Source organism: Rhinoderma darwinii, chromosome 7 (assembly GCF_050947455.1).
Source record: "Rhinoderma darwinii isolate aRhiDar2 chromosome 7, aRhiDar2.hap1, whole genome shotgun sequence".
In the NCBI taxonomy this organism is placed as follows: Eukaryota; Metazoa; Chordata; class Amphibia; order Anura; family Rhinodermatidae; genus Rhinoderma; species Rhinoderma darwinii.
The window spans coordinates 6,653,672-6,668,261 of NC_134693.1; the positions used below are offsets into that span (position 1 = coordinate 6,653,672).

The window sequence follows — 14,590 nt, forward strand, 5'->3', positions numbered from 1 at the left end:
TCGCAGGTTCCCCCAATGGCCCTAAAAACTGGTGTCTGACTCTCTGATGTCTTCTAGGATTTTATACATTCCCAGAGTAATGTCATCCCCCTACACCCCTCGTGACTTCCCTGTGCTAGAGGACGGAATGACTGCAGCGCATTTTGAAACGACTGTCCGCAAGGTATAACGAAGAAACCCACCCGAGGACACGTGATCCTTTTTCTAATCTTTACTGGGGTTAATTATTGCTATGTACTCTTTTGTATACATACCCAATAAAGGTTATATTTTAATTTAATGTTATACCAGCTATCCTACCTTTCCCCCCTTTCTACATATTTTTCTAATCTGTAAAATCGCAGTCGACGCCAATGGTCGACATTTTGCCGCAATTTGTGCGCCAGGAACCACAAAAGTTTTGAAATTAGACAAATCCAAAATTGTATTTAGTGCTTTTCTTGAGAGGGAGGCGGTAATGTCACCTCAGGAAGATCGGGCTGACACTAAGAACCTATACAGGGCGATCTGCCATTACTGTATATATACACGCCGTAGTTATACGGGGGATCGGCAGCTAGGATGAATATCTACAGATTGGAAGGGGTTAAAAGGTTCCTTATACCTTCCTATTCTCCCTGGACTGTATATGTGGCTGTAATGTATTCCAGAGCAATCCCAGTGTCACTCACCTGTAGATCGAATACTTAGAGCATCCAACTCTAATCCATCAATGGTGTCGTTTGAGGTGCTACTTTTCAGTTCTCCATAGAATTTATCAACCAGCTCTCTGGAGCTGGGGGTCTGTGTATCATTAGGAAAGACTAAATCCATGGTGGAATCTACAGAACCGCTCCTGCAGGAAAGATCCAATATAGTCAGGTCAGAAGTGTGGGGTATCCAGTGTAATGTATATGACAGCATAGTGGGGGGGGGGGTATAGAATGAGGATCACTGTATGAAGAAGTCCTCCCAATACCAGTCATCACAGGAACATCACAGGAACCTTCACCCTTCCATGATATACTAGTTGTATGATAAGCACCACCATGTATCAGTAGTAACATTATAGGTGGTCTCTGCTCTGGACAATCTCTGCGTGTTAGAAGGGTCTCTTAACAATAAGCTCATCACAAAGTGTCCCCCTGCTGGGACCTCCAGCGATCATCTGTAATCTGTGGGGAAACCGGGCAGTAAATGTTCAATTTCCCTGCAGCGCCACCATAGGGGAAATGAAGTATTGCACAGTGTCCATTCATATCAATGTGTTGTCTATGTAATACAGGACAGGTCCTCCAGAGACGCTCTATGTAACCGCTCTCCACTCTGACTAAGAGATGAGGATCTTGAACAGAGGACCCCCCTCTATTCACTCACCCTTCCCCAATTGGGGATATGACAATGGATCTCAAAACTGGACAATTCCTTTAAAGGGGTTTTAATCCACAGGTGGGGGGGTTGAACATGTATGCTGCTGCTCTATACAACTCTATCGAAATTACGCTTTTGCCGGGGATTCTAATCCTAGAGGGAACCTGTGACTTCACTGTCCATATATGGAGCGGAATTCCCTGCCAGAGCATTGGCAATGGGAATTCAGCTCAAGGAGGAGCCCCTGACATTACTGTCCATATTTGGACAGTGACGTAAGGGATTCCATCTAGGAGCAAAATCTCCGGCCTATGCTCTAGCCAGGGATTCCGCTCCTAGAGGGAGTCCCAATGGCACTTTCTACAGGGAAAGGTAGCGCTATCTACAGGGGTTGGCACGATCTTCAAGGGGGGGTCTGGTAATACCTACATGGGCACTGTAGCAGTGTCTATGTCGGCACTGGCACTAGGGGCAGCTAAGGGGCATTATACTGTATGGGGCAGCTAAGGTGGCATTATACTGTATGGGGGCAGCTAAGGGGGCATTATACTGTATGGGGGAAGCTATAGGGGCATTATACTATATAGTTACATAGTTACATAGTTTGTACGGTTGAAAAAAACCACATGTCCATCAAGTTCAACCAAGGGATGGGAAAGGGGAAGTGGGATGGGAAAGGGGAAGCTGTGGGGGCATTATATTGTATGGGGGCAGCTATGGGGGGAATTATACTGTATGGGGGATGCTCTAGGGGCATTATACTGTATGGGGCAGCTGTGGGGGCATTATACTGTATGGTGGCAGATATGGGGGTTTTATACTGTATGGGTGTATCTATAGTGGCATTATACTGAATGGGGCAGCTGTTGGGGCATTATACTGTATGGGGCATTATACTGTATAAGGGCACCTATGAGGGCATTATGATTTGTGTGGGCAGCTATGGGGGCATTATACTGTATGGGGGCATCTGTGTGGGTATTATACTGTTTGTGGGCATTACACTTTATGGGGCAGCTATGGGGCATTATGCTGTATTGTGGAATTTGTTTGGGCATTATATTTCATGGGAGCATCTATGGGGGGCATTATATTGTAGGGTGACAGCTAGAGGGCATGATACTGTGTGGATATATAACCTACAAAAGAAGATGCCTGAAGACGAGAAGTATATGAAATTGAGAAAATACTTTATTGAAAAACAACATATAGACGTACAAGGATAAAAAACGAATCCATAAACCTGTTGGTTTATGGATTCGTTTTTTATCCTTGTACGTCTATATGTTGTTTTTCAATAAAGTATTTTCTCAATTTCATATACTTCTCGTCTTCAGGCATCTTCTTTTGTAGGTTATATATTTATGTTTTGGATGCTTATGTGGGTACACGCCCCAGGATCTAGCTCATATTACATCAATTAATTTCTTGCTTGCTGACAGCCGCAGGGTACTTCTGTTGGGCTATTTAGATCCATGCTGTGTTTTTCGGTTATATGATACTGTGTGGGTTGAACCAGGTGTGTATGGGCGAGGAATGGGCGGAATTAGAGGTGTGGTTTAAAAGGGGAAAAAAGTGCTGCGACCTACTGCACGGCCTATTGCTTGTCCCTCTTTCTGATTCTTAAAAGTTGGGAGGAAAGCCTATAGTAGTGATCATGGGGGTCGTAGTGCACTAACATTTATCACCCATCCTCTGACGTGTCACTCAGTATGTCGGCAGTAGTATAATAAGTGATGACTGGCGGTGTCCCCGGATGAGGATGATGACGATATCCCTCACAGGTCATTATCACTGTATACCTCACACTCAGGTATAATAATCACTCACCTAAATCTGAAGTTCCTTATATCCTCACATTGAAAGAAAATTACCCTTATAAATTTCAGCACCTGTAGAATAAGAGATGAGAGGAGACAAAGGTGAGACCCCAATAATGTGATCGGCGGGAACATCCTCACCCCCCTGTTAGAAGCTTCCAGTCTCATCTGCTGTATTCTCCACTCATAGCTCCCACTGAGGCGGCAGGCGGAGCACAGATGAGTGTCAACTACTCCTGCCACCTCTCTTTATGGATGTAGCAGAGCTGACTTTGTATTTGGCTTTGTATCACAATACATGTCTCTAGAGACATCTTCTCTCCATTTGCTCTTTGGGGACCCCCCCCCTCTAATAGCCGTGCTGCATTTTCTTATTTGATATTGCTACTTTAGGTATTGTAAAAAAAAAAAGCAATAAAGGATAAATCTGCGTCATGTAAGTCCCTCCTAGATCCCAAAACAACCTGTGGTCCCCATAATGGCAGGGATCAGATGTAAGAGAATGTCGTCTGCTAGTACAGACTCCGCAATGTGAACTGGTCCCCGAAACACGAACCTGAACAATGTGGAGATGATTTCATTGTTACTCACTTTAGTTCTTATTTCGGTGGCTAGTGCTTTATAATCCGCAGAAGAACTGTCCCCGTAACTCGGAATATATACTCTGTTAATGATTCGGAATCTTAGTTCAATTATGATAATAGTGGTTGGAGGTTTAGTAGTGGTTGGACGTTTAGTAGTGGTTGGAGATTTAGTAGTGGTTGGAGGTTTAGTAGTGGTTGGAGGTTTAGTAGTGGTTGGAGGTTTAGTAGTGGTTGGAGGTTTAGTAGTGGTTGGAGATTTAGTAGTGGTTGGAGGTTTAGTAGTGGTTGGAGGTTTAGTAGTGGTTGGAAGTTTAGTAGTGGTTGGAGGTTTAGTAGTTGTTGGAGGTTTAGTAGTGGTTGGAGATTTAGTAGTGGTTGGAGGTTTAGTAGTGGTTGGAGGTTTAGTAGTGGTTGGAGGTTTAGTAGTGGTTGGAGACTTAGTAGTGGTTGGAGGTTTAGTAGTGGTTGGAGGTTTAGTAGTGGTTGGAGGTTTAGTAGTGGTTGGAGGTTTAGTAGTGGTTGGAGGCTCAGTAGTGGTTGGAGGTTTAGTAGTGGTTGGAGGTTTAGTAGTGGTTGGAGATTTAGTAGTGGTTGGAGATTTAGTAGTGGTTGGAGGTTTAGTAGTGGTTGGAGATTTAGTAGTGGTTGGAGATGTGTTAGTAGTTGGAGATTTAGTAGTGGTTGGAGATTTGGTAGTGGTTGGAGGCTCAGTAGTAGTTGGAGATGTAGTAGTGGTTGGAGATTTAGTAGTGGTTGGAGATGTAGTAGTAGTTGGAGATTTAGTAGTGGTTGGAGGCACAGTAGTAGTTGGAGATGTAGTAGTAGTTGGAGATTTAGTAGTGGTAGGAGATTTAGTAGTGGTTGGAGATGTAGTAGTAGTTGGCGATGTAGTAGTGGTTGGAGGCTCAGTAGTAGTTGGAGATGTAGTAGAAAATGTAGATTTAGTAGTGGTTGGAGATTTAGTAGTGGTTGGAGATGTAGTAGTAGTTGGAGATTTAGTAGTGGTAGGAGATTTAGTAGTGGTTGGAGATGTAGTAGTAGTTGGCGATGTAGTAGTGGTTGGAGGCTCAGTAGTAGTTGGAGAAGTAGTAGAAGTTGTAGATTTAGTAGTGGTTGGAGATTTAGTGGTGGTTGGAGATGTAGTAGTAGTTGGAGATTTAGTAGTGGTTGGAGGCTCAGTAGTAGTTGGAGATTTAGTAGTAGTAGGAGGCTCAGTAGTGGTTGGAGGCTCAGTAGTGGTTGGAGGCTCAGTAGTGAATAGAGGCTCAGTAGTGGTTGGAGGCTCAGTAGTAGTGGGAGGCTCAGTAGTAGTTGGAGGCTCAGTAGTGGTTGGAGGCTCAGTAGTGGTTGGAGGCTCAGTAGTGGTTGGAGGCTCAGTAGTAGTTGGAGATTTAGTAGTAGTAGGAGGCTCAGTAGTTATTGGAGTCTCAGTAGTGGTTGGAGGCTCAGTAGTGGTTAGAGGCTCAGTAGTGGTTGGAGGCTCAGTAGTAGTGGGAGGCTCAGTAGTAGTTGGAGGTTCAGTAGTGGTTAGAGGCTCAGTGGTAGTTGGAGGCTTAGTAGTAGTGGGAGGCTCAGTAGTAGTTGGAGGCTCAGTAGTGGTTGGAGGCTCAGTAGTGGTTGGAAGCTCAGTAGTGGTTGGAGGCTCAGTAATAGTGAGAGGCTCAGTAGTGGTTGGAGGCTCAGTAGTGGTTGGAGGCTCAGTAGTAGTTAGGGGCTCAGTAGTGGTTGGGGGTTTAGTAGTGGTTGGGGGCTTCGTGGTTGGTGGCTCAGTAGTAGTGGGAGGCTTAGTAGTAGTGAGAGGCACAGTCGTGGTTGGAGGCTCAGTCGTGGTTGGAAGCAAAGTAGTAGTTGGAGGCTTAGTAGTAGTGGGAGGCACAGTAGTGGTTGGAGGCTCAGTAGTGGTTGGAGGCTCAGTAGTGGTTGGAGGCTCAGTAGTAGTTGGAGGCTCAGTAGTATATAGGGGCTCAGTAGTGGTTGGAGGCTCAGTAGTAGTTGGAGGCTCAGTAGTGGTTGGAGGCTCAGTAGTGGTTGGAGGCTCTGTAGTGGTTGGAGGCACAGTCGTGGTTGGAGGCTCAGTAGTAGTTGGAGGCTCAGTAGTGGTAAGAGTTTCAGTAGTAGTTAGGGGCTCAGTAGTGGTTGGAGGCTCAGTAGTAGTGGGAGGCTCTGTCGTGGTTGGAGGCTCTGTCGTGGTTGGAGGCTCTGTCGTAGTTGGAGGCTCAGTAGTAGTGGGAGGCTCAGTAGTAGTGGGAGGCACAGTAGTACTGGGAGGCTCAGTAGTAGTGGGAGACTCAGTCGTGGTTGGAGGCTCAGTAGTAGTTGGAGGCTCAGTAGTAGTGGGAGGCTTGGTAGTAGTGGGAGGCACAGTAGTGGTTGGAGGCTCAGTAGTAGTGGGAGTCACAGTAGTAGTTGGAGGCTCAGTAGTAGTTTGAGGCTCAGTAGTGGTTGGAGGCTCAGTAGTGGTTGGAGGCTCAGAAGTGGTTGGAGGCTCAGAAGTGGTTGGAGGCTCAGTAGTAGTTGGAGGCTCTGTAGTAGTTAGAGGCTCTGTAGTAGTTGGAGGCTCAGTAGTGGTGGGAGTCTCAGATAAAAAAGTAGTGGGAGGCTCAGTAGTAATTGGAGGCTCAGTAGTCGTCGGAGGCTCAGTAGTGGTTGGACGCTCAGTAGTAGTTGGAGGCTCAGTAGTGGTTGGAAGCTCAGTAGTAGTGGGAAACTCAGTAGTGGTTGGAGTCTCTGTAGTGGTTGGAGCTTCAGTAGTGGTCAGAGCTTCAGTAGTAGTGAGAGGCTCAGTAGTAGTTGGAGGCTCAGTAGAAGATAGGAGTTCAGTAGTGGTTGGAGGCTCAGTAGTGGTTGGAGGCACTGTAGTGGTTGGAGGCTCAGTAGTAGTGGGCAGCTCAGTGGTGGTTGGAGGCTCTGTAGTGGTTGGAGCTTTAGTAGTTGTCAGGGCCTCAGTAGTAGTGGGAGGCTCAGTAGTGGTTGGAGGCTCTGTAGTGGTTGGAGGCTCAGTAGTAGTTGGAGGCTCAGTAGTGGTTGGAGGCTCAGTAGTGGTTGGAGGCTCAGTAGTAGTTGGAGGCTCAGTAGTAGTTGGAAGCTCAGTAGTAGTTGGAGGCTCAGTAGTAGTTGGAGGCTCAGTAGTTGTTGGAGGCTCAGTAGTGGTTGGAGGCTCTGTAGTAGTGGGAAGCTCAGTGGTGGTTGGAGGCTCTGTAGTGGTTGGAGCTTCAGTAGTCGTCTGGGCCTCAGTAGTAGTGGGAGGCTCAGTAGTGGTTGGAGGCTCAGTAGTGGTTGGAAGCTCAGTAGTGGTTGGAGGCTCAGTAGTGGTTGGAGGCTCAGTAGTGGTTGGAGGCTCAGTAGTGGTTGGAAGCTCAGAACTGGTTGGAGGCTCAGTAGTGCTTGGAGGCTCAGTAGTAGTGGGAGGCTCAGTAGTGGTTGGAGGCTCGGTATTCGTTAGTGCCTCGGTAGTAGTTGGAGGCTCAGTAGTGGTGGGACGCTCAGTAGTAGTTGGAGGCTCGGTAGTAGTTGGAGGCTCAGTAGTGGTTGGAGGCTCAGTAGTAGTTGGAGGCTCAGTAGTGGTTAGGGGCTCAGTAGTTGTTGGTGGCTCAGTAGTTGTGGGAAGCTCAGTAGTGGTTGGAGGCTCTGTAGTGGTTGGAGCTTCAGTAGTGGTCAGGGCCTCAGTAGTGGTTGGAGGCTCTGTAGTGGTTGGAGGCTCAGGAGTAGTTGGAGGCTCAGTAGTGGTTGGGGGCTCAGTAGTGGTTGGAGGCTCAGTAGTGGTTGGAGGCTCTGTAGTAGTGGGAAGCTCAGTGGTGGTTGGAGCTTCAGTAGTCGTCTGGGCCTCAGTAGTAGTGGGAGGCTCAGTAGTGGTTGGAGGCTCAGTAGTGGTTGGAGGCTCAGTAGTGGTTGGAGGCTCAGTAGTGGTTGGAAGCTCAGTAGTGGTTGGAGGCTCAGTAGTGGTTGGAGGCTCAGTAGTGGTTGGAAGCTCAGTACTGGTTGGAGGCTCAGTAGTGCTTGGAGGCTCAGTAGTAGTGGGAGGCTCAGTAGTGGTTGGAGGCTCGGTAGTCGTTAGTGCCTTGGTAGTAGTTGGAGGCTCAGTAGTGGAGGGACGCTCAGTAGTAGTTGGAGGCTCGGTAGTAGTTGGAGGCTCAGTAGTGGTTGGAGGCTCAGTAGTAGTTGGAGGCTCAGTAGTGGTTAGGGGCTCAGTAGTTGTTGGTGGCTCAGTAGTTGTTGGAAGCTCAGTAGTGGTTGGAGGCTCTGTAGTGGTTGGAGCTTCAGTAGTGGTCAGGGCCTCAGTAGTAGTGGGAGGCTCAGTAGTGGTTGGAGGCTCAATAGTGGTTGGAAGCTCAGTAGTGGTTGGAGGCTCAGTAGTAGTTGGAGGCTCAGTAGTAGTTGGAGGCTCAGTAGTGGTGGGAGGCTCAGTAGTAGTTGGAGGCTCAGTAGTAGTTGGAGGCTCAGTAGTAGTTGGAGGCTCAGTAGTAGTTGGAGGCTCAGTAGTTGTGGGAGGCTCAGTAGTAGTTGGACGCTCAGTAGTAGTGGGAAACTCAGTAGTGGTTGGAGTCTCTGTAGTGGTTGGAGCTTCAGTAGTGGTCAGAGCTTCAGTAGTAGTGAGAGGCTCAGTAGTAGTTGGAGGCTCAGTAGAAGATGGCAGTTCAGTAGTGGTTGGAGGCTCAGTAGTGGTTGGAGACACAGTAGTGGTTGGAGGCTCAGTAGTGGTTGGAAGCTCAGTAGTGGTTGGAAGCTCAGTAGTGGTTGGAGGCTTAGTAGTGGTGGGAGGCTCAGTAGTGGTTGGAGGCTCAGTAGTAGGTGGAGGCTCAGTAGTAGTTAGGGGCTTAGTAGTGCTTGGAGGTTCAGTAGTAGTTAGGGGCTCAGTAGTGGTTGGAGGCTCAGTAGTAGTGGGAAGCTCAGTGGTGGTTGGAGGCTCTGTAGTGGTTGGAGCTTCAGTAGTTGTCAGGGCCTCAGTAGTAGTGGGAGGCTCAGTAGTGGTTGGAGGCTCTGTAGTGGTTGGAGGCTCAGTAGTAGTTGGAGGCTCAGTAGTGGTTGGAGGCTCAGTAGTAGTTGGAGGCTCAGTAGTAGTTGGAGGCTCAGTAGTTGTTGGAGGCTCAGTAGTGGTTGGAGGCTCTGTAGTAGTGGGAAGCTCAGTGGTGGTTGGAGGCTCTGTAGTGGTTGGAGCTTCAGTAGTCGTCTGGGCCTCAGTAGTAGTTGGAGGCTCAGTAGTGGTTGGAGGCTCAGTAGTGGTTGGAGGCTCAGTAGTGGTTGGAGGCTCAGTAGTGGTTGGAGGCTCAGTAGTGGTTGGAGGCTCAGTAGTGGTTGGAAGCTCAGTACTGGTTGGAGGCTCAGTAGTGCTTGGAGGCTCAGTAGTAGTGGGAGGCTCAGTAGTGGTTGGAGGCTCGGTAGTCGTTAGTGCCTCGGTAGTAGTTGGAGGCTCAGTAGTAGTGGGATGCTCAGTAGTAGTTGGAGGCTCGGTAGTAGTTGGAGGCTCAGTAGTGGTTGGAGGCTCAGTAGTAGTTGGAGGCTCAGTAGTGGTTAGGGGCTCAGTAGTTGTTGGTGGCTCAGTAGTTGTGGGAAGCTCAGTAGTGGTTGGAGGCTCTGTAGTGGTTGGAACTTCAGTAGTGGTCAGGGCCTCAGTAGTATTGGGAGGCTCAGTAGTGGTTGGAGGCTCAATAGTGGTTGGAAGCTCAGTAGTGGTTGGAGGCTCAGTACTAGTTGGAGGCTCAGTAGTGGTGGGAGGCTCAGTAGTAGTTGGAGGCTCAGTAGTAGTTGGAGGCTCAGTAGTAGTTGGAGGCTCAGTAGTAGTGGGAGGCTCAGTAGTGGTTGGAGGCTCAGTAGTAGTTGGAGGCTCAGTAGTAGTTGGAGGCTCAGTAGTAGTTGGAGGCTCTGTAGTGGTTGGAGGCTCTGTAGTGGTTGGAGGCTCTGTAGTGGTTGGAGGCTCAGTAGTAGTTGGAGGCTCAGTAGTTGTGGGAGGCTCAGTAGTGGTTGGAGGCTCAGTAGTGGATGGAGGCACAGTAGTGGATGGAGGCACAGTAGTGGATGGAGGCACAGTAGTGGTTGGAGGCTCAGTAGTGGTTGGAGGCTCAGTAGTAGTGGGAGGCTCAGGAGTGGTTGGAGGCTCTGTAGTGGTTGGAGGCTCAGTAGTTGTCAGGGCCTCAGTAGTAGTGAGAGGCTCAGTAGTGGATAGAGGCTCAGTAGTGGTTGGAGGCTCAGTAGTAGTTGGAGGCTCAGTAGTAGTTGGAGGCTCAGTAGTGGTTGGAGGGTCAGTAGTAGTTGGAGGCTCAGTAGTGGTTGGAGGCTCAGTAGTGGTTGGAGGCTCAGTAGTAGTTGGAGGCCCAGTAGTAGTTAGTGGCTCAGTAGTGGTTGGAGGCTCAGTAGTAGTGGGAGGCTCAGTAGTGGATGGAGGCTCTGTAGTGGTTGGAGGCTCAGTAGTAGTTGGAGGCTCAGTAGTAGTTGGAGGCTCAGTAGTGGTTGGAGGGTCAGTAGTAGTTGGAGGCTCAGTAGTGGTTGGAGGCTCAGTAGTGGTTGGAGGCTCAGTAGTAGTTGGAGGCCCAGTAGTAGTTAGGGGCTCAGTAGTGGTTGGAGGCTCAGTAGTAGTGGGAGGCTCAGTAGTGGATGGAGGCTCTGTAGTGGTTGGAGGCTTAGTAGTAGTTGGAGGCTCAGTAGTAGTTGGAGGCTCGGTACTAGTTGGAGGCTCTGTAGTAGTGGGAGGCTTACTGCTTGTCAGAGGTTGGGTGGTAACTGTTGTCATTCTCGTAGTTGTGGGGGCATCAGTGCTATTTACTTCATCTGTTTGGGGAAATAGAAAATGTTCGGATGTTATAGAAATCTGTTGTTTTGATAGAAGTCCCTGAAACTGAGACTAGGAACAATAATATTGACATTTAGGGAAAGGATTTGTTTTTTAGAAATTGGAGCCCTGTGCAACAATAAAATATGTCTTCATGGCTTATCACTTGTAAATGCAACTGAAATAATAAAGTCATTCAGTCTAGTGACAAGATAGTACTGCACTAAATAGCCAGATAATACTGCCATCTAGTGACAAGATAGTACTGCCGTAAATAGCCATATAATACTGCCATCTAGTGACAAGATAGTACTGCTGTAAATAGCCAGACAATACTGCCATCTACTGACAAGATCGTACTGCTGTAAATAGCCAGATATACTGCCATCTAGTGACAAGATAGTACTGCCGTAAATAGCCAGATAATACTGGCATCTACTGACATGATAGTACTGCTGTAAAAAGCCAGATAATACTGCTTTCCAGTGACAAGATAGTACTGCTGTAAATAGCCAGATATACTGCCATCTAGTGACAAGATAGTACTGCTGTAAATAGCCAGATAATACTGCCATCTACTGACAAGATAGTATTGCCGTAAATAGCCAGATAATACTGCCATCTACTGACAAGATAGTACTGCTGTAAAGAGCCAGATAATACTGCCATCTACTGACAAGATAGTACTGCTGTAAATAGCCAGATAATACTGCCATCTAGTGACAAGATAGTACTGTGGTAAATAGCCAGATAGTACTACCGTGTAGTGACAAGATAGTACTGCACTAAATAGCCAGATAATACTGCCATCTAGTGACAAGATAGTGCTGCATAAATAGCCAGATAGTACTGCCATGTAGTGACAAGATAGTACTGCCATAAATAGCCAGATAATACTGCCATCTAGTGACAAGATAGTGCTGCCGTAAATAGCCAGATAATACTGCCATCTAGTGACAAGATAGTACTGCCGTAAATAGCCAGATAATACTGCCATCTAGTGACAAGATAGTACTACTGTAAATAGCCAGATAATACTACCTTGTAGTGATAATAAAAATATGTCGTATTTAAGCCTTACAAATTCCTACTTTTCCTCCGTGTGTAACTGTATAAAATTAGAGACACATAAATATACAACATAACAAGAGCCGGCTATGGGCACCAAAGTTTGACTCTATACAACATGAATCCAGAATAAGGCTGCGAGCATTGACCCCAGAATAATGCTAGTCCTCCCCAATCCCACCTTCATGGCAAAAGCCGAGTCACTGTTTTTAGTAGCCCTTTGGACTCTTGTAAACTGCGATCTCTACAATCAGTACTATGCGATGACTGATCACCAGGATTTTTCCCCCAATTTTCACGATGAAGTCAATGATCAGGTCACGCAGGGGCTACTAACGGGGGAATCAGGCGATCAGAAGTTCTCATTATCTCTCAAAAGAAATGTACCTAATATTTGAGCAATTTGAGAGGTCTTTCCCTTGTCTTATAGGAAGCGCAAGAAACGGATTCTCACTGTGAAGGTGTCACCATAGAGGGGGGTACAATGACTGGCGTATGTCTAACCAGTAGTCAGTATCAGTGAGTTCACTGGCTGTCTATAAAACTGGAATGGTCTGCACATTTAAGCCGCCAGTAGGAGCCAGAGAAAAGCAGGGAAGAGCAGGGGCTCTGCATAATAATGAAACCTGGATGACTCTGTGACTAAATGATAGACCCTTAATTGCTAAAAAGGCCCCTGTAAGTTAGCTACTACCTGAACCATGCAAGAAAAAGAAGAGGAGGAGCGTTACTGGCTAACATATGAGTAATACATGGCCCACAGTGGTAGAACAAGAAGAGTATTTAGCACAGAAACATTTAGATTTTTGACCAAAAGTATTCTTGAACTTACCAGTAGTTTGTGCGTCAACTTTCAGGCATAAGGCTGTATACAAAAAAATACAGAATATGTGTCAAATGGTTGTAACAATGTCACGTTAAATATTACCTACATGTCATCTACAGAGGGGCCCCGTGCTAAAATGGTACAGAATATTGGCCCTTGGTTCTATCACTGCTCATTTTATAACAGCAGAGTCCAGAAAATCTCTCACCGTTGAGACAATCCACCAACTTTATAAAAACTTCCCATATTAGAGTCACAAACGTCTGTCCTGTGTTATCTGTATAGAAGGGGCTGTGTGTGATTTATTTCAGCTGAAATGAATTTAAATTAACAGGTTAGAGAAATGTTATAGATTATTACAGTCTCCAGGAAGTAATGGAGGACAGCCCCTCCCCCAGAGACTAGGGAATGACAGGGGAGCTGCATACAGAGCCTTATCTGTGTGTATAGTGTCACTGTCCTGCCTTATCTGGGCCGCCAGCAGTAGAATAGAGCTTCCATTAACTCATCCACCTTCTATTGATAATGAGATGACTCTGCTTATCTAACACAGTCTATACAGCAAATCTGACAAGTCAGCTGCAGAAAACAGGAAATGTCAGCTTACTGTGTATGCTCTAGTGGCCAGTGTGAGAACTGCAATATTGCAAAGTTTTTTTCTGTGGATCGTTACATGAAAAAAATAGGAAATATGCAAAAAAGGATAAATGACTAGGTGAGAAATAAAAGTGGGGTGTTATCACAGGGCAACCAGTAGAGGGAGCCTCACCCACTGCAGGACTGTAGGAAAATATACTAACAAAATACTGTATCAAGTCGTATGATTGTCCTGGTTATGGGAGAGCCCAGTGTAGTCGCTGACGGTTTGTCACCCCAAGGTTTTTTTTTTTTAAATATATTTACAGCATTTACCAATTATGTCATTTACTTTCATTGTAAATGAGTATAACAGGTGTAATATTAATGTGTGATCCTTTGTTATCTACCTCCAGCTTTATAATAGAGGTGTTACCCCACCCTCTTATAATAATAGGATGACTGCTGCCCCCAGCGACTACCCCTGCCCTCAGCGTACACATCACAAGCTGAAAAGTGTCAGCAACGGGCAGCCTATCGTGAGGGCACAGTGGCCAGTGTGAGAGCTTCAATATTTCAGGATTTTTTAAAATGGAAATTAATATAAAAATTACAAAAATGTAAGAAAATAAGTTAATCATAAAAACTTTCATTTAAACAACAGTCCGTTTTCTGATGATACATTCCTTGTAAGTGTATCCTGAACGTGTCACAGATGAAAAAATGTTAAGAGGACCTTAAAATTGCTGCAAATTTTAGCTATTGAAAGAATGAGGTAAATTGATGCGTGTCCTCTGCAGGGATCCAGCCGCAACACAGAGATTCCTTCACTTACCTGTTAGGACAAGCCAGAGCTTGCTGAGCGTCTTCCACTTCATTCTGAGATCGGAGTCTCAGACTTTTTCCTTTTGTGCCCCAGTATCTGTGGGGGATAAATTAAGAAACAGATGTTTTGTTTTTTTACCAAAGCGAAACATTAAAGTTGAGCAAATCTTACAATTTTACCACCTTTACTGCGACGCGTTGCTGTCATAGAGCCCTAGCTAGTTCTGGTAATTCCTTTCTGTGCCACCAGGGAGCTCTAGCCAAAGAGTTAGGATGCCCCAATCAATCCTGGCAGCAGTAGCAGCGTACATTGGCATGCTGACACATTTCAGAATACAAATTCCTCGTTCCTGAGGTCCTTTCAGGTCCAAAATGCGTATTTTCTTTTAAATATGACATAACAAGTAATTTTTTTAATAAAATAAATTACTGCACTTTGCATGGGGCCTGTATACTTGCAGGGTCACTGTGGCTTACATTGTGTATTGTCTAGCACTGTTTTTTTCCCCGTTTATAAATGGTCTAAGCAGATTGGACTAAAGATAAAAGTGAAAGGAGTCGTCCAGTTTCATGTACATTTCTAAACGACTATGTTCTTTATTTCTTAAATATTTTCAATATAGCTGCTTGCTGTCGGTGAGTAGAAACATTCTTGTTTATATTTAGAAACTGGTACTGATCAAGTCCTGCTCACGCATCTCACAGTTGAATACTATTTCATCCAGTCTATGCAATCCTCTGTGAGCAGCAGCACAAATTTCTCTCTTGTCCTATTATT

At 46.1% G+C, this 14,590-nt stretch overlaps 1 protein-coding gene across 1 annotated transcript in view; it reads right to left on the reverse strand.

The window, feature by feature from the left end:
- Window positions 1-14,590, reverse strand: part of LOC142656994 (uncharacterized) — a 35,699-nt gene that overhangs the window by 16,381 nt on the left and 4,728 nt on the right. The window contains exons 2-6 of the mRNA XM_075832044.1: window positions 13,823-13,909; window positions 13,019-13,070; window positions 3,762-5,000; window positions 3,181-3,242; window positions 701-835 (exon numbers count right to left, since the gene is read on the reverse strand). Coding sequence (XP_075688159.1) covers window positions 701-835; window positions 3,181-3,242; window positions 3,762-5,000; window positions 13,019-13,070; window positions 13,823-13,909 — 1,575 coding nt within the window. The remainder of the gene's footprint in view (window positions 1-700; window positions 836-3,180; window positions 3,243-3,761; window positions 5,001-13,018; window positions 13,071-13,822; window positions 13,910-14,590) is intronic.